General features: G+C 38.4%; 1 protein-coding gene across 3 annotated transcripts in view; it reads right to left on the minus strand.

Moving 5' to 3' along the window:
* Positions 1-22,172, minus strand: part of PTPN2 (protein tyrosine phosphatase non-receptor type 2) — a 74,531-nt gene that overhangs the window by 46,974 nt on the left and 5,385 nt on the right. For all 3 annotated transcript variants that reach the window (XM_061168895.1, XM_061168894.1, XM_061168893.1), the window contains exon 2: positions 2,744-2,834. In XM_061168895.1, coding sequence (XP_061024878.1) covers positions 2,744-2,834 — 91 coding nt within the window. The remainder of the gene's footprint in view (positions 1-2,743; positions 2,835-22,172) is intronic.

The raw sequence follows: 22,172 nt of genomic DNA on the forward strand, positions 1-22,172 counted from the left end.
ATTGTCTGCTTTGCACTCAGTATTATCTATGTTTATTTCCTGTATGGATGTTTAGAAATTCTTTATATGAAAAATAATTGCTGGTTTAAAATAGACTATTTTAATAAAGTAAAAAAAAAAAAAATTATCTTAAAAGATAACTCCTAACCCTTAAGCAGAGCTGAGCGCCTCTTCTTGGCTCCACCAGCACTGCACCATCTCCTGACACACAAAGCACAGCAGGCACGTACACACACCCCCGCCCCCCCCCCCCCACTGCACGTATGTTGTTGGCAGGCAGGGCACGTGGACTCACGGTCCTCTCAGGCACAGCACAATGGCGGACATGCAGCTGGTTTTCAATACACGTTTTATGAACCAAGCCAACAACTGTACGGGACTCTGTATGGAAATGATGTAACAACTCTCAATCAAGAAAGGTATACCAGCATCACCTCAGGAACTTTGAAAAAATACCTATTCCCAGGTCCACCTGGATTTAGTGGGAGTCACCAGCTCCATGACCTCCTCTCCTGTGTGAGGATAACACCCCTGGGAAGTGGTTGTTTAGATGGTATTTGGGGGAAGAGGACTTTGAGTGAAGTTGGTCAAAGAAAGAGGAAGCCTATTCCAAACGGGAATGACATTCAAAAACTGTTAAAAACAGGGCACGTTGGTGCCAAGTGAGTCACCAAAACAAACGATTTGTAGGAAAATGGCTACAAAAGGCCTTGTATGGTAACACTAAAGCACTTTAACTTTTCATAAAACTGAGGAGCACTACTGAAGACAGCAGTGGAGGACAGACTTGCATCACACAGAGATTGCTCTGGATACCATGTGGGGGTCGGACTGAGGTGGGAACAGAACGGAGACTAGTTAAGAGGCTGCTGTAATAACCCAGGCCTGAACCAAGCCAGTATGAACAGAGAACAGATTTGAAATATACTGTGGAAATGGAATTATAATTACTTAGTCACCAACCAGATGTGGGAGATGAATGAGGGAAGAGAGGTCTGAGTTTCTAGCTGCAGCAAGTGTGCGGCTAGTGGTAGCCCTTACGAACATGGGGATAAAGCAGAAAGAACAGATTAGGGCTGGGACTGAGGGACTGTGGGGAAGGAATTCTGAGCCTGAGGTGGCTACAGCACACCAAGACAGAGAAGTGCGTAAGTGGGTCTGTAGCCGAGAATAGAGACGTAGGCTGCAGATGAGATCTGGGGTGAGAAGCAGAGAGATGGCAACTGAACTCATAGAAAATGAGGCCATTCACACAAGTAGACGAGGGGGAGACAGAGGCACAGACAGAGCTCTGAAGACAAAGACAATTGAGGAAGAGAAGTTCTGAAAAGGCGTGATCAGCCAGAGAAGTAACAGCAAAATCAAGAAAAATATGGACTTAGGGAAGGAAGGCATGGTTGACAATGTCGAAAGTCACAGAGGGATAAGAAAAGACACCGATGGAAAGTCCCTCATTGTATTAGAAAACTAGAAAGCGCACAGTACTTTAGAATAAAAGTTTCAGTGGGGAGGCTGGGGTAGAACCATGGCTGAAGAACGCGTGGGTGATGAGAGTGGAGAGACAGACAGGGTGGTGCACGCTTCTAAGATTCTGTGTGTGTGTGTGTGTGCACACGCCTGTGTCTGTGTAGGTGACAAAGCGATAGCTGGAGTGCGATATGGGGTTTGAGGTCAGAAGAGATTGGAGCACATCTGAATAATAAGGGAAGAGAGTTATTAGAAAGAGGTTGAAGCTATGAAGAAGAGAGGTGATGGTGGAGCATGAGGCCCATGAGGAGGCACCCGGCATCGAACACAAACGCAGCACACCAGCAGCCCTAAAGAGGATGCCTACGCTCACCCACTGAAACCAAACATGGGAATCCTCTGAGCAGTAAGGCAGCCTAATTCAATATCTGAAGGCGGGATCGATCAGAACAAAAATAAAATCACTTGATGAACACATTTTTAAAGCCCTGGTGTTACAACTGTTCACAAAACCCTGTGTGTGTGTGTGTGTGTGTGTGCGCGCGCGCGCGCACGTGCATGTACATGCACATGCACAGCAGAATCTAAGTCCAACCACAGGGAACTGTTACATAAAGATTGACCTCCCCAAAGCCGCTGTGGAAGCCACTAAATGACTGTGTCCACGACAGGAAACGTCTACAACATGCGGCCACAAGGGAGAAAAGCTGCAGGTCAGTGCGTGCAGGATTCCAGCTGAATTTAAAAGAATGTACATACACATTTACACAGACAAATACCAAAAGAATATAAACCCAATAGTATTTGCTTGTTTTTAAATGATGAGAGTTTTTCCTTTACACATTTCTATGTTTTAAAACTTTTCAAGTAGTAGTGAATACACACTACTTTTGTAATTCGGGGGAAAAAAACAAATTACACCAATAAACATTTTAAGTAATACTTATAAAAGCTATGGAATAATATGAAAAGAAGTAGATATATATGACTACACATACACATACATATGATTACAATTATTATGAAAAGAGAAAAATCATGTGTAAGAAAAAAGGATGGTAAGAAATACATCAATTAATGGTGGCCGTGTTGGAAGAGGAAATAATTATGGGCAATTTTCCTTCCTTCTACTATTTTATGCCTTGAAAATTTTCTTTGAAGAACATATGTTAATATGAAAAAAAAAAAAATCACCATACTTACCAACCCCGACCCCAACCTTTTCCACCATGTCCCGCCTCCTACAACACACACACCCACACCCCCAAGTACTTACATGGGCTTACATCTCTGTATCTGTTTCGATTTCTGTTTTCTGGAAACTTGGCCACTCTATGAGGATAGTCATGGGACTCACTGCGAATTTCCTTAAAATAACAAAAATATATTTTAATATTTCTCTTAAATTTTATATAGCAAAACAGATACTTTCCCAGCCAGTATCAAATAACTTTCACTGAGCACTTAGGATAGGTCAAGTACTATGCAAAGCACATCATCGACGTGATCTCATTCAATTCTCACAACACCAGTGGGAAAGATTATCTTCCCCATTTTGTATGTCAGGGGTGACAGGCTTTCAGGGGTTAAGTGATCTACCAAAGGTCCCAGAGCTAGTAAGCGTGAGACCCCAGGACTGAACCAAGGTCCTTCAGGCAGAAGGCTCTGCTCTCATACACGTTCACTGCCCTGCCATGTTCAACACCTACAGCAACGTTAACAGTTTATGTGACAACTGATGCAAAGGAGGAATCTAAGGTTACCACATCATACTCAAATTTCCAACTAAACTCTCTGAATATTATCTACCTATATTTCAGAGCTTCTATCTTAAAATTTTAATCTATTTCTTTATCTTCATGCCATATAACTGTTACTTTATTCTGAGCCCAGGTATTCTCAAATTTTATTTCTAGAGCTACAAATGCTCATTTTAGGACCCTTATGGTTCTTGGTATTCCACTACAGAAGAAATTTTGCGCCAGTATGCCTGCACTAGGCACTCAGCTACTTGCTGTATCCATCATGACCAGCTTTTCCTCCCAAATGGACCATTATTCTAAGAATTCAGGTAAAAACAGAAACATACCAAAAAAAACCCCAAAGAGTATGCATTAACGGCAAAAATTAATTTGGGCTTTTGCTCACACTACCATGCCTGGAGAAACACTATTTTAAAAGTTAGGCACCAAGACTTCCCTGGTGGCGCAGTGGTTAAGAATCCGCCTGCCAATGCAGGGGACACAGGTTCAAGCCCTGGTCCAGGAAGATCCCACATGCCGCGGAGCAAAGAAACCTGTGTGCCACAACTACTGAGCCTGCGCTCTAGAGCCCGCGAGCCACAACTACTGAACCCACGTGCTACAACTACTGATGCCTGCGTGCCTAGAGCCCGTGCTCCACAACAAGAGAAGCCACCGTAATGAGAAGCCCGCGTACCACAATGAAGAGTAGCCCCCGCTCGCTGCAACTAGAGAAAGCCCGCGCACAGCAACGAAGAGCCAACTCAGCCAAAAATAAAATTTAATTAATTAATTCATTCATTCATTAAAAAAAAAAGTTAGGCACCAGGTAATTTTATAAATTAAGCATAAATAAGTTATTCAGGTAATTTTCCTACCGTCCTGCCTGCCACTACCCAACAGCCCTAGGACAGGTAACTTTCTAGCTCATATTTTTACCCAATGGGCCTTCCAATACCCAAGAGTAGGGAACAGAGACCACCTCTCGGTGCAAGAAATCACAGCCTCTTTGTGCAAAAAGCATGGGGGTTCAATATATGTTGGTGCAGTCCTTTTGGAAAATGCAATCTGCCACACACACAGGAACAGAAACACACACATACACATGTTACAATTGTTGCTACTGACTTTTTAATGCTACTCTCACACCCAGCAATCTTGCTAAGCTCTCTAACATTTGGTAGCTGGTTCTGAGTCTCTCAATATCAGCAAACAGTGATAATTCTGTCTCTTTTATACTTCATATTTCTCATTCATACCTCTTATTTCTTTTTCTAATCTAATTGCATTGGCTAGGACCTCTTATTCAATGTCAAACAGAAATATTTTTTCCCTGATTTTGAAAGAACTGCTTCTAAGGTTTAACCACTAAGTGTAATATTTGCTTTAGATTTCTGGTGGATACCCTTTTCAGGTTAAGAAGGTTCCCCTCAGTAATTTCTAGTTTACTAAATGTTTCTTTCATCATGAATGGGTGTTGAATTTTACTCAATGTTTACCCTGCATTCATGGATATGATCTTAACTTTTCTCCTTTAATCTGGTAATGTATTGAATTACAATAATAGATTTTCATTTAGATATGCATAAATATGCATTTAAGGTTCCTCCATGTCTTTTCACGGCTTGATAGCTCATTTCTTTTTAGTGCTGAATGATATTCTATTGATTGGGTGTACCACCATTATTTTAAAATGTATGCATCTGTATTTTTAAGTTGAATTGACCTCTAATTTTCTTGTCCCGTGCAATTTATTCAGTTTTAGTATCAAAGCTCTATTAGCCTCATACAATAAGTTGGACAGAAATATTACCTTTTAGCTTCAAATACTTTTCCATGAAAGCATATCATAACAAATTACTGTGACTAGATGAAAAAAGAAATAAAGCTTCATTTCCACTGATCAATTATAAAAGTTTTTAAATGTCAAATAATAAGTTTTATATGTAAAGTTAAACACATTCAGGTCTTGGCTTATATCTGTATAATCTCAAACACTTCAGAGTTGAAACACTACAGAGTACAAGTAATTTTATATTCCAAGTTAATAATTGATATAAAAGAAAAACATTAATTTAAAATAATACTAAAACATGCATGTTGAGAGGTCTTCAGCATCAAATGCAGAGAAAATAATTGACAAGAATAAGAAATTCTAAGAACATCAGGCAGGTGAGGAGAGTGAAAAAGTGCTCCAACAGTTTGCTGCAGAGCGTATACTGCTGTAATGTTTCTGCGAGAACAATTTGATAAGGTTATAAGTTTGAGCCACCAATTTTGCCTCCAGGAATTTATATCGCATACAGCCATATACCTGTGTGTACCAGGATGTTCACTGTACCTAACAGTGGAAAACTGGCAGCAACCTCAGTGCCCTGCGGGAGTAAAGTAGAGGTGAGGGGAAGCGGGGGGACAGGAGGGAACCAGGAAAGGGACCCAAGTGCTGCAAACACTTGTGTGGGATGGTCTCAAGGACACACTGTGAAAAAGGTATGAAAGACGTTGAGTAGCTCCCACCTCCATCCACTCAAACATAACTATGCCTGAGAACACAATGAATAATTCTAGAAGGAGTCAAAATACTAGTAACTTGTGGGGCGGAAGACTGGGGGACCGAACATCTAGGGGAGGGTAGAGATTTACATAACTAAAAATTTGCTTTAATTATAAAATATTTAAAACAAAAAAATATAGATAATAGGACACCCCATGTTCCCACCAGTGAGATTAAACATGTTACTACTTTTGCCATATCTGTTTCAAATCTCTTTTCTTAGAAAAGGTATAAAGTACATAAGACACAGCTTTTCTCTACCCTGCTCCTCTCTCCTTTCTAAAGTAACCTTCCGTCATTCTAACTGCTTTTTATTGGAAACCTTTTGTGCCATTTAAATTTTAAACCATATATTCACATATTTTTTAGTTTATATATTACTTAAAAATAAACTAGCTAAAATAGTAATAAATACTACTGTAATATCAGTCTTAATGCTAGTAAGTTTTAAAATCACATCAAAAAGTTGTTGCAACACACAGATTGTGAGAAAACAGTTACAAATCATATATCTGATAAGGGATTAATATCCAGAATATATTTTTTTAGAAAACTCCTACAACTAAAACATAAAACAATTTTTAAAAGGGCATTATACAAGCCCTTCTTCAGTACTCCTGTTATGCTTATACACCCATTTTCCACAGTTAAGTCCATCTGTTGGTTGCTGTTTCCAGTTTTTAGCCTAAAAAACATTTTTTTGTGTACACTATAACTAATCATTACTGATATTGCAAAAAAAGAATAGGGCAGGGCCCCAAGTATTGGGGTAGGGAAGAGATCTTAATTTACAACACCATAAAACAGATACATTTTCTCGGTTACTTTTTTTTAAAAGAGAGAATTCTTACAGAGTTCATTTTCTCAAATTTCTAATGTTATCATTATTATTTGTTCTCCTTTACCTTTCTTTAATTTCAGTGCATTTAGGAAGAACCCCAGTACTTTAGAAAGTGGCTCCAGAGGTACGTACTAGTTGCCTATTCCAACATCGATTCTTTCTTACTAAAGGTTTCTGAATGTATTTTCTGACTTACAAAGACCCCAACTAAGACCCTGAATTTCCCAGCCTCTCGTACAACTAAGAATAGTCATGGGACACAGTTCTGGCCAATCAATGGGAATAAGCAGAAATCACTAGGTTGGGATGCAGGACAGCTTTGATCAAAAGGGCTGGCTCAGCTGAATACAGGCTCTGATGTGGGGGGGCAAGGGGTGGGAAAGGGCAGGAGCTGTCTGGTGACCCCAAGGTAAAAGCACATTCTGAGGAAGGCCAAGCAGAAATAGAGGAGACTGGGTCATCGATGACTTGATGGAGCCACAGTAACCGCTCTGGACTCCTATCTCCAGAATTCTCATCACACGAGAAATGGAAGTCCCTGTTCGTTGTTGCCTGATTTTCTTTCCAAGCAGCTAAATGCAGGTCTCTAATACACACAGTAGAGGCAAATCTCAACAATAACTAGATCTGACACTGATGAGGCATTTTCAGGACCACCCAAGACACAAAAATAAACAATTTTATAAGCACTTTATGTGAGCAATAAAATACAAGGTGTTTCTCAAAATGGGGATGGGAAAGGCAAGTGTTGAACTATTCCCTAGGTCTATCATATTCGGCAAAATAAGCCTCTACTGATGTTCTGATGCTGAAATGTTCCCCTCCTATAGCAGAGAGAACCCATAAACACTGGCCTTAAATCCACAAAGGATGTCTCTGTTAGCAGTAAAACCTGTCAACCTCAGCAGTGCTGACATTTGGGCTAGATAACTAACCCTGTTGTGGGCCCTCTTGTGCCTGGCAGGATGTTTAACAGCAGTGCCCGGTCTCTACTTGTTAGATTGGCAGTAGCACCCCCTCTCCCAGATGTGACCACCAAAATTCTCTTCTGACATGTCCCCGGACAGCAAAATCTACCACCAATACACCCCACCAACACCCAGTTGAGAACCACTGTTCTAATCTAGTGCCCACTCCCACCTTTAATTAAAGCTAAATTTAAATGGGGAAGATCTTTGTTTTAAAGAATAATTTAACCAAAATAAAAATTTTAATCCTATTGATTTTTATATGATTTTTGCTCAAAAAAGCTAGGAATAATTGACTCATTAGTTATTTCTTTGTTAGTGGCAATGATCCAAAATGTAGCTAACTCATGCACCAGTGTCTTTCATGGAGTTATTTATGACGTTGAAAGGCTAGAAATAACCTAAATGTTCAATGTCAGGGAAAAGACTGGTTGTACAAATCATGGTGCATCCAAATGAATACTGTGCAGCCATTTAAAAGAAAGGCACTCATGCCAGTGGTCGCATAAACTCATACAGTCTCCTGGAATGGTAATATATGACACAAACAAAGGCATAACAAACCAATAAATGGAACTGAGCTGCTATTTGGGAGAACAATTCATTCAGCTCCTCAGCTGTATTTGAAATTTACATACATGTGTGAGCTGACTATATTAAGATTGCCCAACACCTCCTTTTCCTAAGGATCTGGAAAGGAACTAATGCAAATCTGACTTGTTCTTCCCTAAAGATAACTTCTCTTGTTTTTTCTTTACCCTGAATACTTAGAAAACTCATCAGAACACATCCTGGTTTTTATGCTTTTCAAATATATTCCTGGTGGAGACTCTGACCTTGAGACTCAAGGTGTTCCTCAGCTCAGAGATGTTCTTCCACTATTACTTCAGTTATTGCTTCATCTGTCTCCTCTGCTCTCTCTTCCAGGAACTCCAATCACAGATTTGAGAACTTCCTGTGTTTTAAATGCTCTCTTACTATTCATTTAAAATACCTTCTTCCTAAATTCTGCGAGGTTTTTTTCCAAGCTAACTTGGTATTGTGCACTATCTATTCTGCTAGTGAGTCCTGAATTTTTTAACAGTCACATTCTATAACTTCAAGAACTCTTTCCTGTTCTCAGCTTATTTTATTTTTACAATCTGCACTTGTCATATTGGGAATCTGAATTCCACTTTTCCCTCTTTTTTTATACTATTTGGCATACTCTAAATGATACAGTCTCATTTTCTTCAAGTGCTGAGTTCTTCGTATGTCTAGCATTTGTTTGTTCATCTTTACAGAAAGGATCAGCCCTTACCCAAGGTTTTGTGGACGCTCACACTGTTTACTATCAGAATCCTCTGAGTCTCAAAGGGACCCTTTGTGGGTGGGACCCTTCTCTAGTGTCAAATAATGTGGATTTTTTCTTATTACTGTGTTTTGGGCAGTTCAGTGATCAATAAGAACAACAAAAAAGCTTCTACTGCATGGAATTAAAGACCTAGAAAATTATATCCTTTTCTCATTTTCTGTTACTGTTCTTGCTGCCAATTTTTACTACTATTTGCACAATTGTCTCTGACAATTTTCTCTTTAAAATCAGACCTCAGACTTTTCCTTGGAACTATCAAGGAGGCAGTCTAATAAGTGGCATAAGAAAAGCACGCTCACATTTAAAGTGAAAACAGGAAGAGAATTTATTTTTGCCTGAGGGCATAACAGTGCATGAACAGACCTGAAGGATGAGCGGGCAGATGTCAGGTCAACAAGCAGGGAAAGATGGGTCCAAGCAGAAAAAGAGCTGTGCAAAGTCAGAAAGATGTGAATGTATGTAACAAATGAATGAAAGAATGATTAACTGATGTCTTGCAAGAAGTATAAGCAACACAAGACTTGTAGTACACGAAAGACGGAAATGCAAGTCATGAGGATGAACAGGTGGAGAGAGATCAGATTATGCAGGCATTTGTTCATGCTTCACTCACCCAACACACATACAGGGATTCTGCAAATTATGAAGATGATGTTGCAAATGGAGGGGCAGGGGGAAGGAAAGATGGATTATTCTACAAACAGTATGATAAAAGCAAGCAGTTATTTAGGAAAAAAAATTAATTGATCAGGAACAAGACAAGGATTCCCACTTTCACCACTTCTATTCAACATAGTACTGGAAGTTCTACCTGAGCAATTAGGCAAAAAAAAACAGTAGGCATCCAAGTTGGAAAGAAAGTTGTTAAACTATCTCTATTTATAAATGATGTGATCTCATGTGTAGAAAACCCTAAAGAATCCACAAAACAACTGTTAGAGCTAATAAATTCAGCAAAGTTGCAAAACACAAAATCAACACACAAAAATCAGGTGTGTTTCTATACACTAGCAATGAACAATTCAAAAAAAAATGAAATTAAGAAAGCAATCCCATTTACAACAGAATCAAGAATACTTAAGAATAAACTTAACCAAAAAGGTGAAAGACTTGTACCCTAAAAACTATAAAACATGGCCAACAGAAATTAAAGACAACCTAAATAAATAGAATGATATCTCATGTTCATGGATTGGAAGACTTAATATTAAGATGACAGAGCTACCCAAAGTGTTATACTGATTCAAAGTAATCCCTATCAAAATTCCAATGACAATTTTACAGTAATGGAAAAACTCATCCCAAAATTCATATGAAAACTCAAGGGACCCTGAAAAGCCAAACAATATTGAAAAAGAATAACAAAGTTGGAGGAATCACACTTCTCGATTACAAAACTTACAGAGCTAGAGTAATCAAACGCATGTGGTATGGCATAAAGATAGACACAGATCGATGGAATACAACAGAGTTCAGAAATAAACCCTCAGAGGGACTTCCCTGGTGGCGCAGTGGTTGAGACTCCATTCTCCCAATACAGGGGGCCCGGGTCCGATCCCTGGTCAGGAAACTAGATCCCACATGCATGCCGCAACCAAGAGTTCGCATGCCACAACAAAGGAACCAGCGAGCCCCAATTAAAAAGGCTGCGAGCCACAACTAAGGAACCCGCCTGCCACAACTAAGACTGGCTGCAACCAAATAAATAAATAAATATTTTTTTAAAAAAAGAAAGAAAGGGGCTTCCCTGGTGGCGCAGTGGTTGAGAATCTGCCTGCCAATGCAGGGGACACGGGTTCAAGCCCTGGTCTGGGAAGATCCCACATGCCGCGGAGCAACTAGGCCCGTGAGCCACAACTACTGAGCCTGCGCGTCTGCAGCTTGTGCTCCGCAACAAGAGAGGCCGCGACAGTGAGAGGCCTGCACACCGCGATGAAGAGTGGCCCCCGCTCGCCGCAACTAGAGAAAGCCCTCGCACAGAAACGAAGACCCAACACAGCCAAAAATAAATAAATTAATTAATAAATTAATTTTTAAAAAAAAAAAGAAAGAAAGAAAGAAACCCTCAGATCTATGGTCAACTGATTTTCAACAAGGGGGCCAAGACCATCCAATGTGGAAAGGACAGTCTTTTCAACAAATCTTGTTGGGAAAATGAGACATCCACATGCAAAATAATGAAGTTGCACTATTACCATATACCTTACACAAAAATTAACTAAAAATGGATCAAAGACCTAAATATAAGAGCTAAAACTATAAGAAACTCTTAGAAGAAAATATAGGAATTGAAAATCTTCATGATCTTGAATTTGGTAATGGTTTCTTAAATTATGACACCAAAAGCACAGGCAACAAAAGAAAAACAGATAAATTGGACTTCATCCAAATTAAAGACTTAAGTGCATAAAATGACACTATATAAAGAGTGAAAAGAAAACTCACAGATTGGGAGAAAATATTTATATATCATGTATCTGACGAGATATTAATAACCAGAATATCTAAAGAACTGCTACAATTCAACAACAAAAAGACAATTAAAAAATAGGCAAAGACACTTGGGACTTCCCTGGTGGTCCAGTGGTTAAGATTCCACGCTACCAATACAGGGGGCCCGGATTCAATCCCTGGTCAGAATCCGCACGCCACAACTAAGAGCCCGCATGCTGCAACTAAGACCCGGCACAGCCAAAGAAATAAATATTTTTTAAAAAAAGATAGGCAAAGACACTTATTAGAATGGCCAAAATCTAAAACACTGACAACACCAAATGATAACAAGGATGTAGAGCAACAGTAACTCTCATTCTCTGCTGGTGGGAATACAAAATGGTTCAGCCATTCTGTAAGACAGTTTGGTGCTTTCTTACAAAACTGCACATACAGTCCAGCAATCATGCTCCTTGGTGTTTACCCAAAGGAGCTGAAAACTTATGCCCACATAAAAACCTGCACATGGATGTTTATATCAGCTTTATTCATAATTGCCAAAACTTGGAAGCAACAAATGTGTCCTTCAAGGGTTGAATGGATAAATAAATTGTGACACATCCAGACAATGGAATATTAATCAGTGTGAAAAAGAAATGAGCTATCAAGCCATGAAAAGACATGGAAGAACTTTAAATGCATATTACTAAGTAAAAGAAGCCAATCTGAAAAGGCTACATACTGTATGACTCCAACTATATAACATTCTGGAAAAGACAAAACTATGGAGACAGTAAAAGATCAGTGGTTGTCAGGGGTTGGAGGGATGACAAGGTGAAGCACAGAGGATTTGTAAAAATACTCTGTATGATGCCATAGTGATGGATACATGTCATATAATACATCAGTCCAAACCCACTGAATATACAACACCAAGAGTGAACCTTAATGTAAACTATGGATTTTGGTGATTATTATCTGTCAGTGTAGGTTCATGGGTTGAAACAAATGTGTCACTCTGGGTGCGGGGGGCGGGGGGTGTTGATAATGGTGTGGGGTCAGGGGATATATAAGAAATCTGCCTCTCAATTCTGCTGTGAACCTGAAACCACTCTAGAAAAGTAAAGTCTTAATTAAACGCAAAACAAAAAAAGGCAAAAGACTTGAAGAGTCATTTCTCCAAAGATTCAAAAATGGTCAATAGCACATGAAAAAGATGCTCAACATTCTTAGTCATTAGGGAAATGCAAATCTAAACCACAGTGACATACCTACTAGGCATGACCATAATTTTTAAAATGGTAAATAACAAGTGTTAGGATGTGAGGAAAGCAGAAACCTCAAACATTGCTGGTGGTAATGTAAAATGTTGCAACCACTGTGGAAAACAGTTTAGCAGTTCCTCCAATGCTAAACACAGAACTACCATATTATCCAGCAATTCCACTTCTAGGTCCAAACCAAAAGAATTAAAACCAGGGACTCCAATGAACACTTGCACAGCAATGTTCATAGCAGCATTTTTCACAATAGCCAAAAGGTGGAAACAATCCAAACGTTCATTACCAGACAGAGAAACAAAATGTGGTATACCCATACAAAAAAAATATTAGTCAGCCATAAAAAAGGAATAAGGTTGTTACAGACGACAACATGGTTCAACGTTAAAAACATTGTTAGGTGAAATTATCCAGACACAAAGGAACAAATATTGTATGTTTCCACTTGTATGAGGTACCTAGAAGAGGCAAATTCATAGAGCTAGAAAGTAAAGCAGAGGTTACCAGGGGCTGGGGGAGGAGGGAATAGGGAGTTATTGCTTAATGGGTACAGAGTTTCTGTTTGGGGTGCTGAAGGGGTTTGGGAAATGGTGGTGATGGTTGCACAACACTGTAAATGGAATAAATGACATTGCAGAGAGGGCAGACAGCAGAAGCAGGAAGAACTACAATTCTGCAGCCTGTGGAATGAAAACCACATTCACAGAAAGAAAGACAAAATGAAAACGCAGAAAACTATGTACCAGATGAAGAAACAAGATAAAACCCCAGAAAAACAACTAAATGAAGTGGAGATGGGCAACCTTCCAAAAAAGAATTCAGAATAATGATACTGAAAATAATACAGGACCTCAGAAAAACAATACAGGCAAAGATCAAGAAAATGCAAGAAATGTTTAACAAAGACCTAGAAGAATTAAAGAACAAACACCTAGAAGACTTAAATAACAAACAGAGATGAACAATACAATAACTGAAATGAAAGATACACTAAAAGGAATCAATAGCAGAATAATTGAGGCAGAAGAACAGATAAGTGACCTGGAAGACAGAATGGTGAAATTCACTGTCGTGGAACAGAATAAAGAAAAAAGAATGAAAAGAAATGAAGACAGCCTGGGACAACATTAAACACACCAACACTTGCATTATAGGGGGTCCCAGAAGGAGAAGAGAGACAGAAAGAACCCAAGGAAATATTTGAAGAGATTATAGTTAAAAACTTCCCTAACATGGGAAAGGAAATAGCCACCCAAGTCCAGGAAGTGCAGAGTCCCAGGCAGGATAAACCCAGTGAGAAACACACCAAGACACACAGTAATCAAACTGACAAAAATTAAAGACAAAGAAAAACATTTAAAAGCAACAAGGGAAAAATGACAACATACAAGGGAACTCCCATAAGGTTAACAGCTGATTTCTCAGCAGAAACTCTACATGCCAGAAGGGAGTGGCATGATATACTGAAAGTGATGAAAGGGAAGAACCTACAACCAAGATTACTCTACCTGGCAAGGACCTCAATCAGATTCGATTGAGAAATCAAAAGCTTTACAGACAAGCAAAAGCTAAGAGAATTCAGCACCACCAAACCAGCTCTACAACAAATGCTAAAGGAACTTCTCTAAGTGGGAAACACAAGACAAGAAAAAGACCTACAAAAACAAACCCAAAACAATTAAGAAAATGGTAATAGAAACATACATATCGATAATAACCTTGAATGTGAATGGATTAAATGCTCCAACCAAAAGACACAGGCTCGCTGAATGGAAACAAAAACAAGACCCATATATATGCTGTCTACAAGAGACCCACTTCAGACCTAGGAACACATACAGATTGAAAGTAAGGGGATGGAAAAAGATATTCCATGCAAATGAAAATCAAAAGAAAGCTGGAGTACCAATACTCATATCAGATAAAACAGACTTTAAAGAATGTTACAAGAGACAAGAAAGAACACTATATAATGATCAAGGGATCAATCCAAGAAGAAGACATAACAATTATAAATATATATGCACCCAACACAGAAGCACCTCAATACATAGAGCAAATGCTAACAGCTATAAAAGAAGAAATTGACAGTAACATAATAATAGAGGGGGACTTTAACACCTCACTTACACCAATGGACAGATCATCGAGACAGAAAATTAATAAGGAAACAGAACCTTTAAATGACACCACAGACCAGATAGATTTAATTGATTTTTATAGGACGTTCCATCCAAAAAGAGCAGATTACACTTTCTTCTCAAGTGCACACAGAATCTATTCTCCTGGATCTATTCTCCAGGATAGATCACAACTTGGGTCACAAATCAAGCCTTGGTAAATTTAAGAAAATTGAAATCATATCGAGCATCTTTTCCAACCACAACGCTATGAGATTAGAAATCAATTACAGATAAAAAAATATAAAAAACACAAACACACAGAAGCTAAACAATACATTACTAAGTAACCAAGAGATCACTGAAGACGTCAAAGAGAACACCAAAGAATACCTAGAGACAAATGACAACGAAAACACGACGATCCAAAACCTATGGGATTCAGCAAAAGCAGTTCTAAGAGGGAAGTTTATAGCTATACAAGCCTACCTAAAGAAACAGGAAAAATCTCAAGTAAACAATCTAACCTTACACCTAAAGAAACTAGAGAAAGAAGAACAAACAAAACCCAAAGTTAGTAGAAGGAAAGAAATCATAAAGATCAGAGCAGAAATAAATGAAATAGAAACAAAGAAAACAACAGCAAAGATCAATAAAACTAAAAGCTGGTTCTTTGAGAAGATATACAAAATTGATAAACCTTTAGCCAGATTCATCAAGAAAAAGAGGGAGAAGACTCAAATCAATAAAATTAGAAATGAAAAAGGAGAAGTTACAACGGACACCGCAGAAATACAAAGCATAAGAGACTGCTACAAGCAACTCTACGCCAATAAAATGGACAACCTGGAAGAAATGGACAAATTCTTAGAAAGGTATAACCTTCCAAGACTGAACCAGGAAGAAATAGAAAATATGAACTGACCAATCACAAATAATGAAATTGAAACTCCAATTAAAAATCTTCCAACAAACAAAAGTCCAGGACCAGATGGCTTCACAGGTGAATTCTATCAAACATTTAGAGAACAGCTAACACCCGTTCTTCTCAAACTCTTCCAAAAAATTGCAGAGGAAGGAACACTCCCAAACTCATTCTATAAGGCCACCATCACCCTGATACCAAAACCAGACAAAGATACTACAAAAAAAAAGAAAATTACAGACCAATATCACTGATGAACATATATGCAAAAATCCTCAACAAAATACTAACCATCAGAATCCAACAACACATTAAAAGGATCATACACCATGATCAAGTGGGATTCATCCCAGGGATGCAAGGATTCTTCAATATGCAAATCAATCAATGTGACACACCATATTAACAAAGTGAAGAAAAACCATATGATCATCTCAATAGATGCAGAAAAAGCTTGACAAAATTCAACACCCATTTGTGATAAAAAACTCTCCAGAAAATGGGCATAGAGAGAACCTACCTCAACATAATAAAGGCCATATACGACAAACCCACAGCAAACATCATTCTCAATGGTGAAAAACTGAAAGCATTTCCTCTAAGATCAGGAACAAGACAAGGATGTCCACTCTCGTCACTATTATTCAACATAGTTTTGGAAGTCCTAGCCACTGCAATCAGAGAAGAAAAAGAAATAAAAGGGATACAAATTGGAAAAAAAAGTAAAACAGTCACTGTTTGCAGATGACATACTATACATAGATAACCCTAAAGATGCCACCAGAAAACTACTAGAGCTAATCAATGAATTTGGTAAAGTTGCAAGACACAAAATTAATGCACAGAAATCTCTTGCATTCCTATACACTAAAAACGAAAGACCAGAAAGAGAAATTAAGGAAACAATCCCATTCACCATTGCAACAAAAAGAATAAAATACCTAGGAATAAACCTACCTAAGGAGGTAAAAGACCTGTACTCAGAAAGCTATAAGACACTTATGAAAGAAATCAAAAATGACAAAAACAGATGGAGAGATATACCACGTTCTTGGATTAGAAGAATCAATATTGTGAAAATGACTATACTATCCAGAGCAGTCTACAGATTCATCACAATCCTTATCAAATTACCAATGGCATTTTCTACAAAACGAGAACAAAAAGTCTTAAAATTTGTATGGGGACACAAAAGACCCCGAATAGCCAAAGCAGTCTTCAGGGGAAAAAAAGGAGCTGGAGGAATCAGACTCCCTGACTTCAGACTATACTACAAAGCTACAGTAATCAAGACAATATGGTACTGGGACAAAAACAGAAACATAGAACAATGGAACAGGATAGAAAGCCCAGAGATAAACCCACGCACCTATGGTCAACCAATCTATGACAAAGAATGCAAGGATATACAATGGAGAAAAGATAGTGTCTTCAATAAGTGGTGCGGGGAAAACTGGACAGCTACATGTAAAAGAATAAAATTAGAACACTACCTAACTCTATACAGAAAAACAAACGCAAAATAGATTAAAGACCTAAATGTAAGACTGGACACTATAAAACTCTTAGAGAAAAACATAGGAAGAACACTCTTTGACAAATCACAGCAAGATGTTTTTTGACCCACCTCCTAGAGTAATGAAAATAAAAACAAAAATAAACAAAGAACCTAAAGAAATTTAAAAGCTTTTGCACAGCAAAGGAAACTATCAACAAGACAAAAAGATAACCCTCAGAATGAGAGAAAATATTTGCAAACGAATCTATGGACAAAGGATTAATCTCCAAAATATATAAACAGCTCATGCAGCTCAATATGAAAAAAACAGACAATCCAATCAAAAAATGGACAGAAGACCTAAACAGACATCTCTCCAAAGAAGACACATAGATGGCCAAGAGGCATATGAAAAGCTGCTCAATATCTCTAATTATTAGAGAAATGCAAATCAAAACTACAATGAGGTATCACCTCACACCAGTTAGAATGGGCATCATCAGAAAATCTACAAACAACAAATGCTGGAGAGGGTGTGGAGAAAAGGGAATCCTCTTGCACTGTTGGTGGGAATGTAAATTGATACAGCTACTGTGGAAAACAGTATGGAAGTTCCTTAAAAAACTAAAAACAGAATTACCGTATGACCCAGCAATCCCACTACTGGGCATATACCCAGAGAAAACCATAATTCAAAAAGACACACGCACCCCAATGTTCATTGCAGCACTATTTACAATAGCCAGGTCATGGAAGCAACCTAAATGCCCATCAACAGATGAATGGATAAAGAAGATGTGGTACATATATACAGTGGAATATTAGCCATAAAAAGGAACGAAACTGGGTCATTTGTAGAGACGTGGATGGACCCAGAGACTGTCATATAGAGTGAAGTAGGTCAGAAAGAGAAAAACAAATATCGTATATTAATGCAAATATGTGGAATCTAGAAAAATGGTATAGATGAACCGGTTTAAAAGGGAGAAACAGAGACACAGATGTAGAGAACAAATCTATGGACACCATGGGGGGAAAGCGGGGTAAGGATGGTGGTGGTGGTGGTGGTGGTGGTGGCTGTGGGATGAACTGAGAGATTGGGATTGACATATATACACTAATATGTATATAATAAATAAGAACCTGCTGTATAAAACAAATAAAACTAAATTTTAAAAAAAGTCATTACATTGTATACTTTAAAATAGTTGAAATGGCAAATCGTTACTCATATTTTACCACAAAAACAATTTAATTGTATGTCTACCTCATTCCTTATACCAAAATCAAGCCCTGGTTGAGCAACGATTTAAACAGAAATAAAACCATAAAACTGTTGAAAAACACTGGAGAAAATTTTTTGTAATCATAGAGAAGCTCTCTCTGAGCCATGGCACAAAAACTTAGAAAAGGCTGATAAATCTGATTTCATAAATATTTAAAATTTCTACATGAAAAACTATCATAAACGAGGTCAAAAGATAATCCATAAATTGAAAAAATATTTATAATATATGACAAAGGCTTAACTTCCTTAATACATAAAGCGCTCTTACATATCAGAAAGAGAAAGGAAATACAAATGACTTTTAAAAATAAAAACTGTTAAACTTCATTCACAATAAGAGAATTGCAAAATATAACAACAGTAAGACCATTTTCCACCTATCAGACAAAGATTAAAAAACTAGATAGGTAAAGGTGTAGGGAAACAGGCACTTTCTTATACTATTTATTGATGGACATGTACAACTTCTTTGGAAGGTTATTCACTGCAGCATTGCTTATCATAGCTAAAGATTAGAAATAACCCACATGTCCATTATAGATGAGTGCTTAAATAATGAATACCGTTCAACTGTTAAAATGAACTCATGAGATCTAAAAGGAAGGATTTTCAAAATATAAGTGAAAAAAGCAAGGTGCAAAACAGTATGCTGTTTGTTTCACAGGGGTTGGATAGAAAGAGAGGGAGTGAGAAGGGAGAGAGGAGAGTGATCACCTACAGGGAAGGAATGAGGGAGCATGGGGGCAGTGACTTACTTTTCCACTACACACCCTTCTGTACTGTTCTCATTTTTGCCATGTTCATGTAATCCTAACCAAATTATTTACTTATTTATGTATTAAACCACAAGCTCTGGGACTTCCCTGGTGGTGCAGTGGTTAAGAATCCGCCTGCCAATGCTGGGGACAAGGGTTCGAGCCCTGGTCTGGGAAGATCGTACATGCCGTGGAGCAACTAAGCCCGTGCACCACAACTATTGAGCCTGCGCTCTAGAGCCCGTGAGCCACAACTACTGAGCCCACATGCCACAACTACTGAAGCCCACACACCTAGAGCCCGTGCTCTGCAACAAGAGAAGCCACCGCAATGAGAAGCCCACGCACTGCAACGAAGAGTGGCCCCCGCTTGCTGCAACTAGAAAAAGCCTGCACACAGCAAGGAAGACCCAATGCAGCCAAAACTAAATTAATTAATTAATTAATTTTTTAAAAAAACAAAAACCACAAGCTCTAAAATTCAGTCCTGGATTCCTATCTGGATCTACTACTTAACTGCACTATAAATTTGGAAAAGTTGAATCTCTGTTTTCTCATTTGTAGCCACCTACAAATGAGTTACATAGCATTTGCCTGATACAAAGTAGGAGTTCAGTCAAGATAAGCTATTTTATTCTTATTAAAGTCTTTTCCTCAAAGAGGAGGGCCTCTCAAAAAGAAGTGTGATACATAGCAGAACTTACTCCACCAGGAACCTTATCTCCCCAACCAGCGACGGGCATAATACGAAGAACCATAACCAACTGAACACCCGGACACATGCAACATATTTAGCTTCCCACTTCACTGTGTCCATCCACAGGATCTTTATACAGAGTATAAGCAAAAATATTTGACTAATAAAACAAAGTAAACACTTAACCATCATATAATTCAGGATTCACTTAGGGACCTTAAGTATAAAGAAAGAAATTTCAGTATTTCTCCCGTAAGTAGAAACTATCAATTTGGGATTACCTTAAAGTCCTACTTTTTTCTTATAAAATTAATATCTTTTCCAGTTTCCTAAATTCTTATTTGCTGTTCCATCACAACAGCTCAAGGTAGAATATTCTAAAGTACAACAAGGATATAACGTTTTCAGTGTACTATATAGAACAAAGCTATGTACCAAACACTAAAGTATTACTTAATATTATATCATAATAAAGTGTTATAACTATCTCACCCTGACAATGTTACAGTAATAGAGATTTTAAAAAATAAAAACTTAAGATTTGAAATGTGAACCTATGTTTTCACTGGTTGAGGCATAAATCAGTTCCCGCTGTCGTGGAGGACCACCTGGATGGTCTAAGGTCCCAGCCTTGACTAGGAGGAGTGGGCCACCCCTGGGAACCTTACCCGAGGCCACCTCAAGAATTCCTGGAAGCACTACTAAGTAACCTGTCAGAGGAAATGATAGCTTTCAGACTATAAGGTTGTTTGAATACAGTGAAAGAAGAAACAAAATAATTCAGTATGAGATTTTCTTTAGAGGAATGAAGGCAGTTTAACACAAAGCTATCAATGATCAATGACATGATCCAAATGAACTAGGTGATAGAACAAAGAACATATTAAATCAGAGTCCTGGGTTGCGAAAGGAATAGGAGCACATAAAAACAAACAAACCTCCCAAACTGAAAAAGATACCAGAAATCCACAGATACAAGTTTCCTGGAGGTCATCAACCTCAACAGTCCTTAGGGGTCTATGATACCCTTGAAATCACATGCCAAATGTGCGGGAATTGTATGTATGTGGTCATGTCTCTTGTTCACAGGTTTCATCTTAAAGGTGTCTAAAGGTGTCCACGATCTTTAAAAGCAAGGATTTCACTGTTAAGTCAAAACAGCTTCCTGAAACATTACTACTGTACCATAAATAGAACATTAAATTAGCACTACATTAAATACATTTAAAATAGCACTACACTCACTTCAGACAACAGCCCAGCAAGGTACAACAGCATTCCAACTAAGAATGTAACAGAAAAGTTTACTATTCCGCTCAGAACAGCAGAGTCAGAACTTATACGCTTTAACACTTAGCCTGCTGAACTGTATCTGTTCCTTAGTTATCAGCTGCTATGTTTTAAGTTTATATGCTAAATTGACTTAGTATACGGTTAGTCACTATCATCCAAAGTAACGAAGGGTATTATCCAAAGTTCTAAATTACTAGTTGGTTTAAATATTCTCTGCCCTGAACAGTTTACCAATAAGAAATCATTTTAATGGCACCACCGACAGGGAACAGAGCATGGAGAATCTAGATACGAATTTCCAGGGGAAACAAATCATATGAATGCTTATCTGAGAAAGTGAAGAGCACACTTATGTTAATTTTAATTCTGCTCTCCTAGATCTTATCTGTCCATATCTCTGGTTTACTCTTTGGAAGAGTGAACAGAGTAAGAAAACAAAGCAATCAGACAGGGTGTCCGAACCGCAGGAGCCTGCAAGAGCTGTGATAATTCTCCAACTGGGAACAGGGAATTCTTGTGGATACTAATGATCTGGGAGAAGCCAAAAAGGGCTATTGGAGATTCTGGTTAAAATCAAAAAACTGAACAAGAGGCAAGCTAGAAAGAGTAGGGGACAACGTAGCTATCTGGATTTCCATGATTATAGGTATCAGTAACCTACAGAACCCGTCAAAGGCAAAACAGTATTATTTCTAGTTCTATATTCTTCACTGGAGAATCATTCCCCCAGTTGCTTTTCCTTAAAGCAGTGGTTCTTACCTTCTGAGGAATCACAGAGCTCCACTTAAGAATCTGACCAAAGTTGGACTTCCCTGGTGGTGCAGTGGTTAAGAATCCGCCTGCCAATGCAGGGGACATGGGTTCGAGCCCTGGTCCAGGAAGATCCCACATGCTGCGGAGCAACTTAAGCCTGTGCGCCCCAACTACTGAACCTGCACTCTAGAGCCTGCGAGCCAC

This window comes from Eubalaena glacialis, chromosome 15 (assembly GCF_028564815.1).
Source record: "Eubalaena glacialis isolate mEubGla1 chromosome 15, mEubGla1.1.hap2.+ XY, whole genome shotgun sequence".
In the NCBI taxonomy this organism is placed as follows: domain Eukaryota; kingdom Metazoa; phylum Chordata; class Mammalia; order Artiodactyla; family Balaenidae; genus Eubalaena; species Eubalaena glacialis.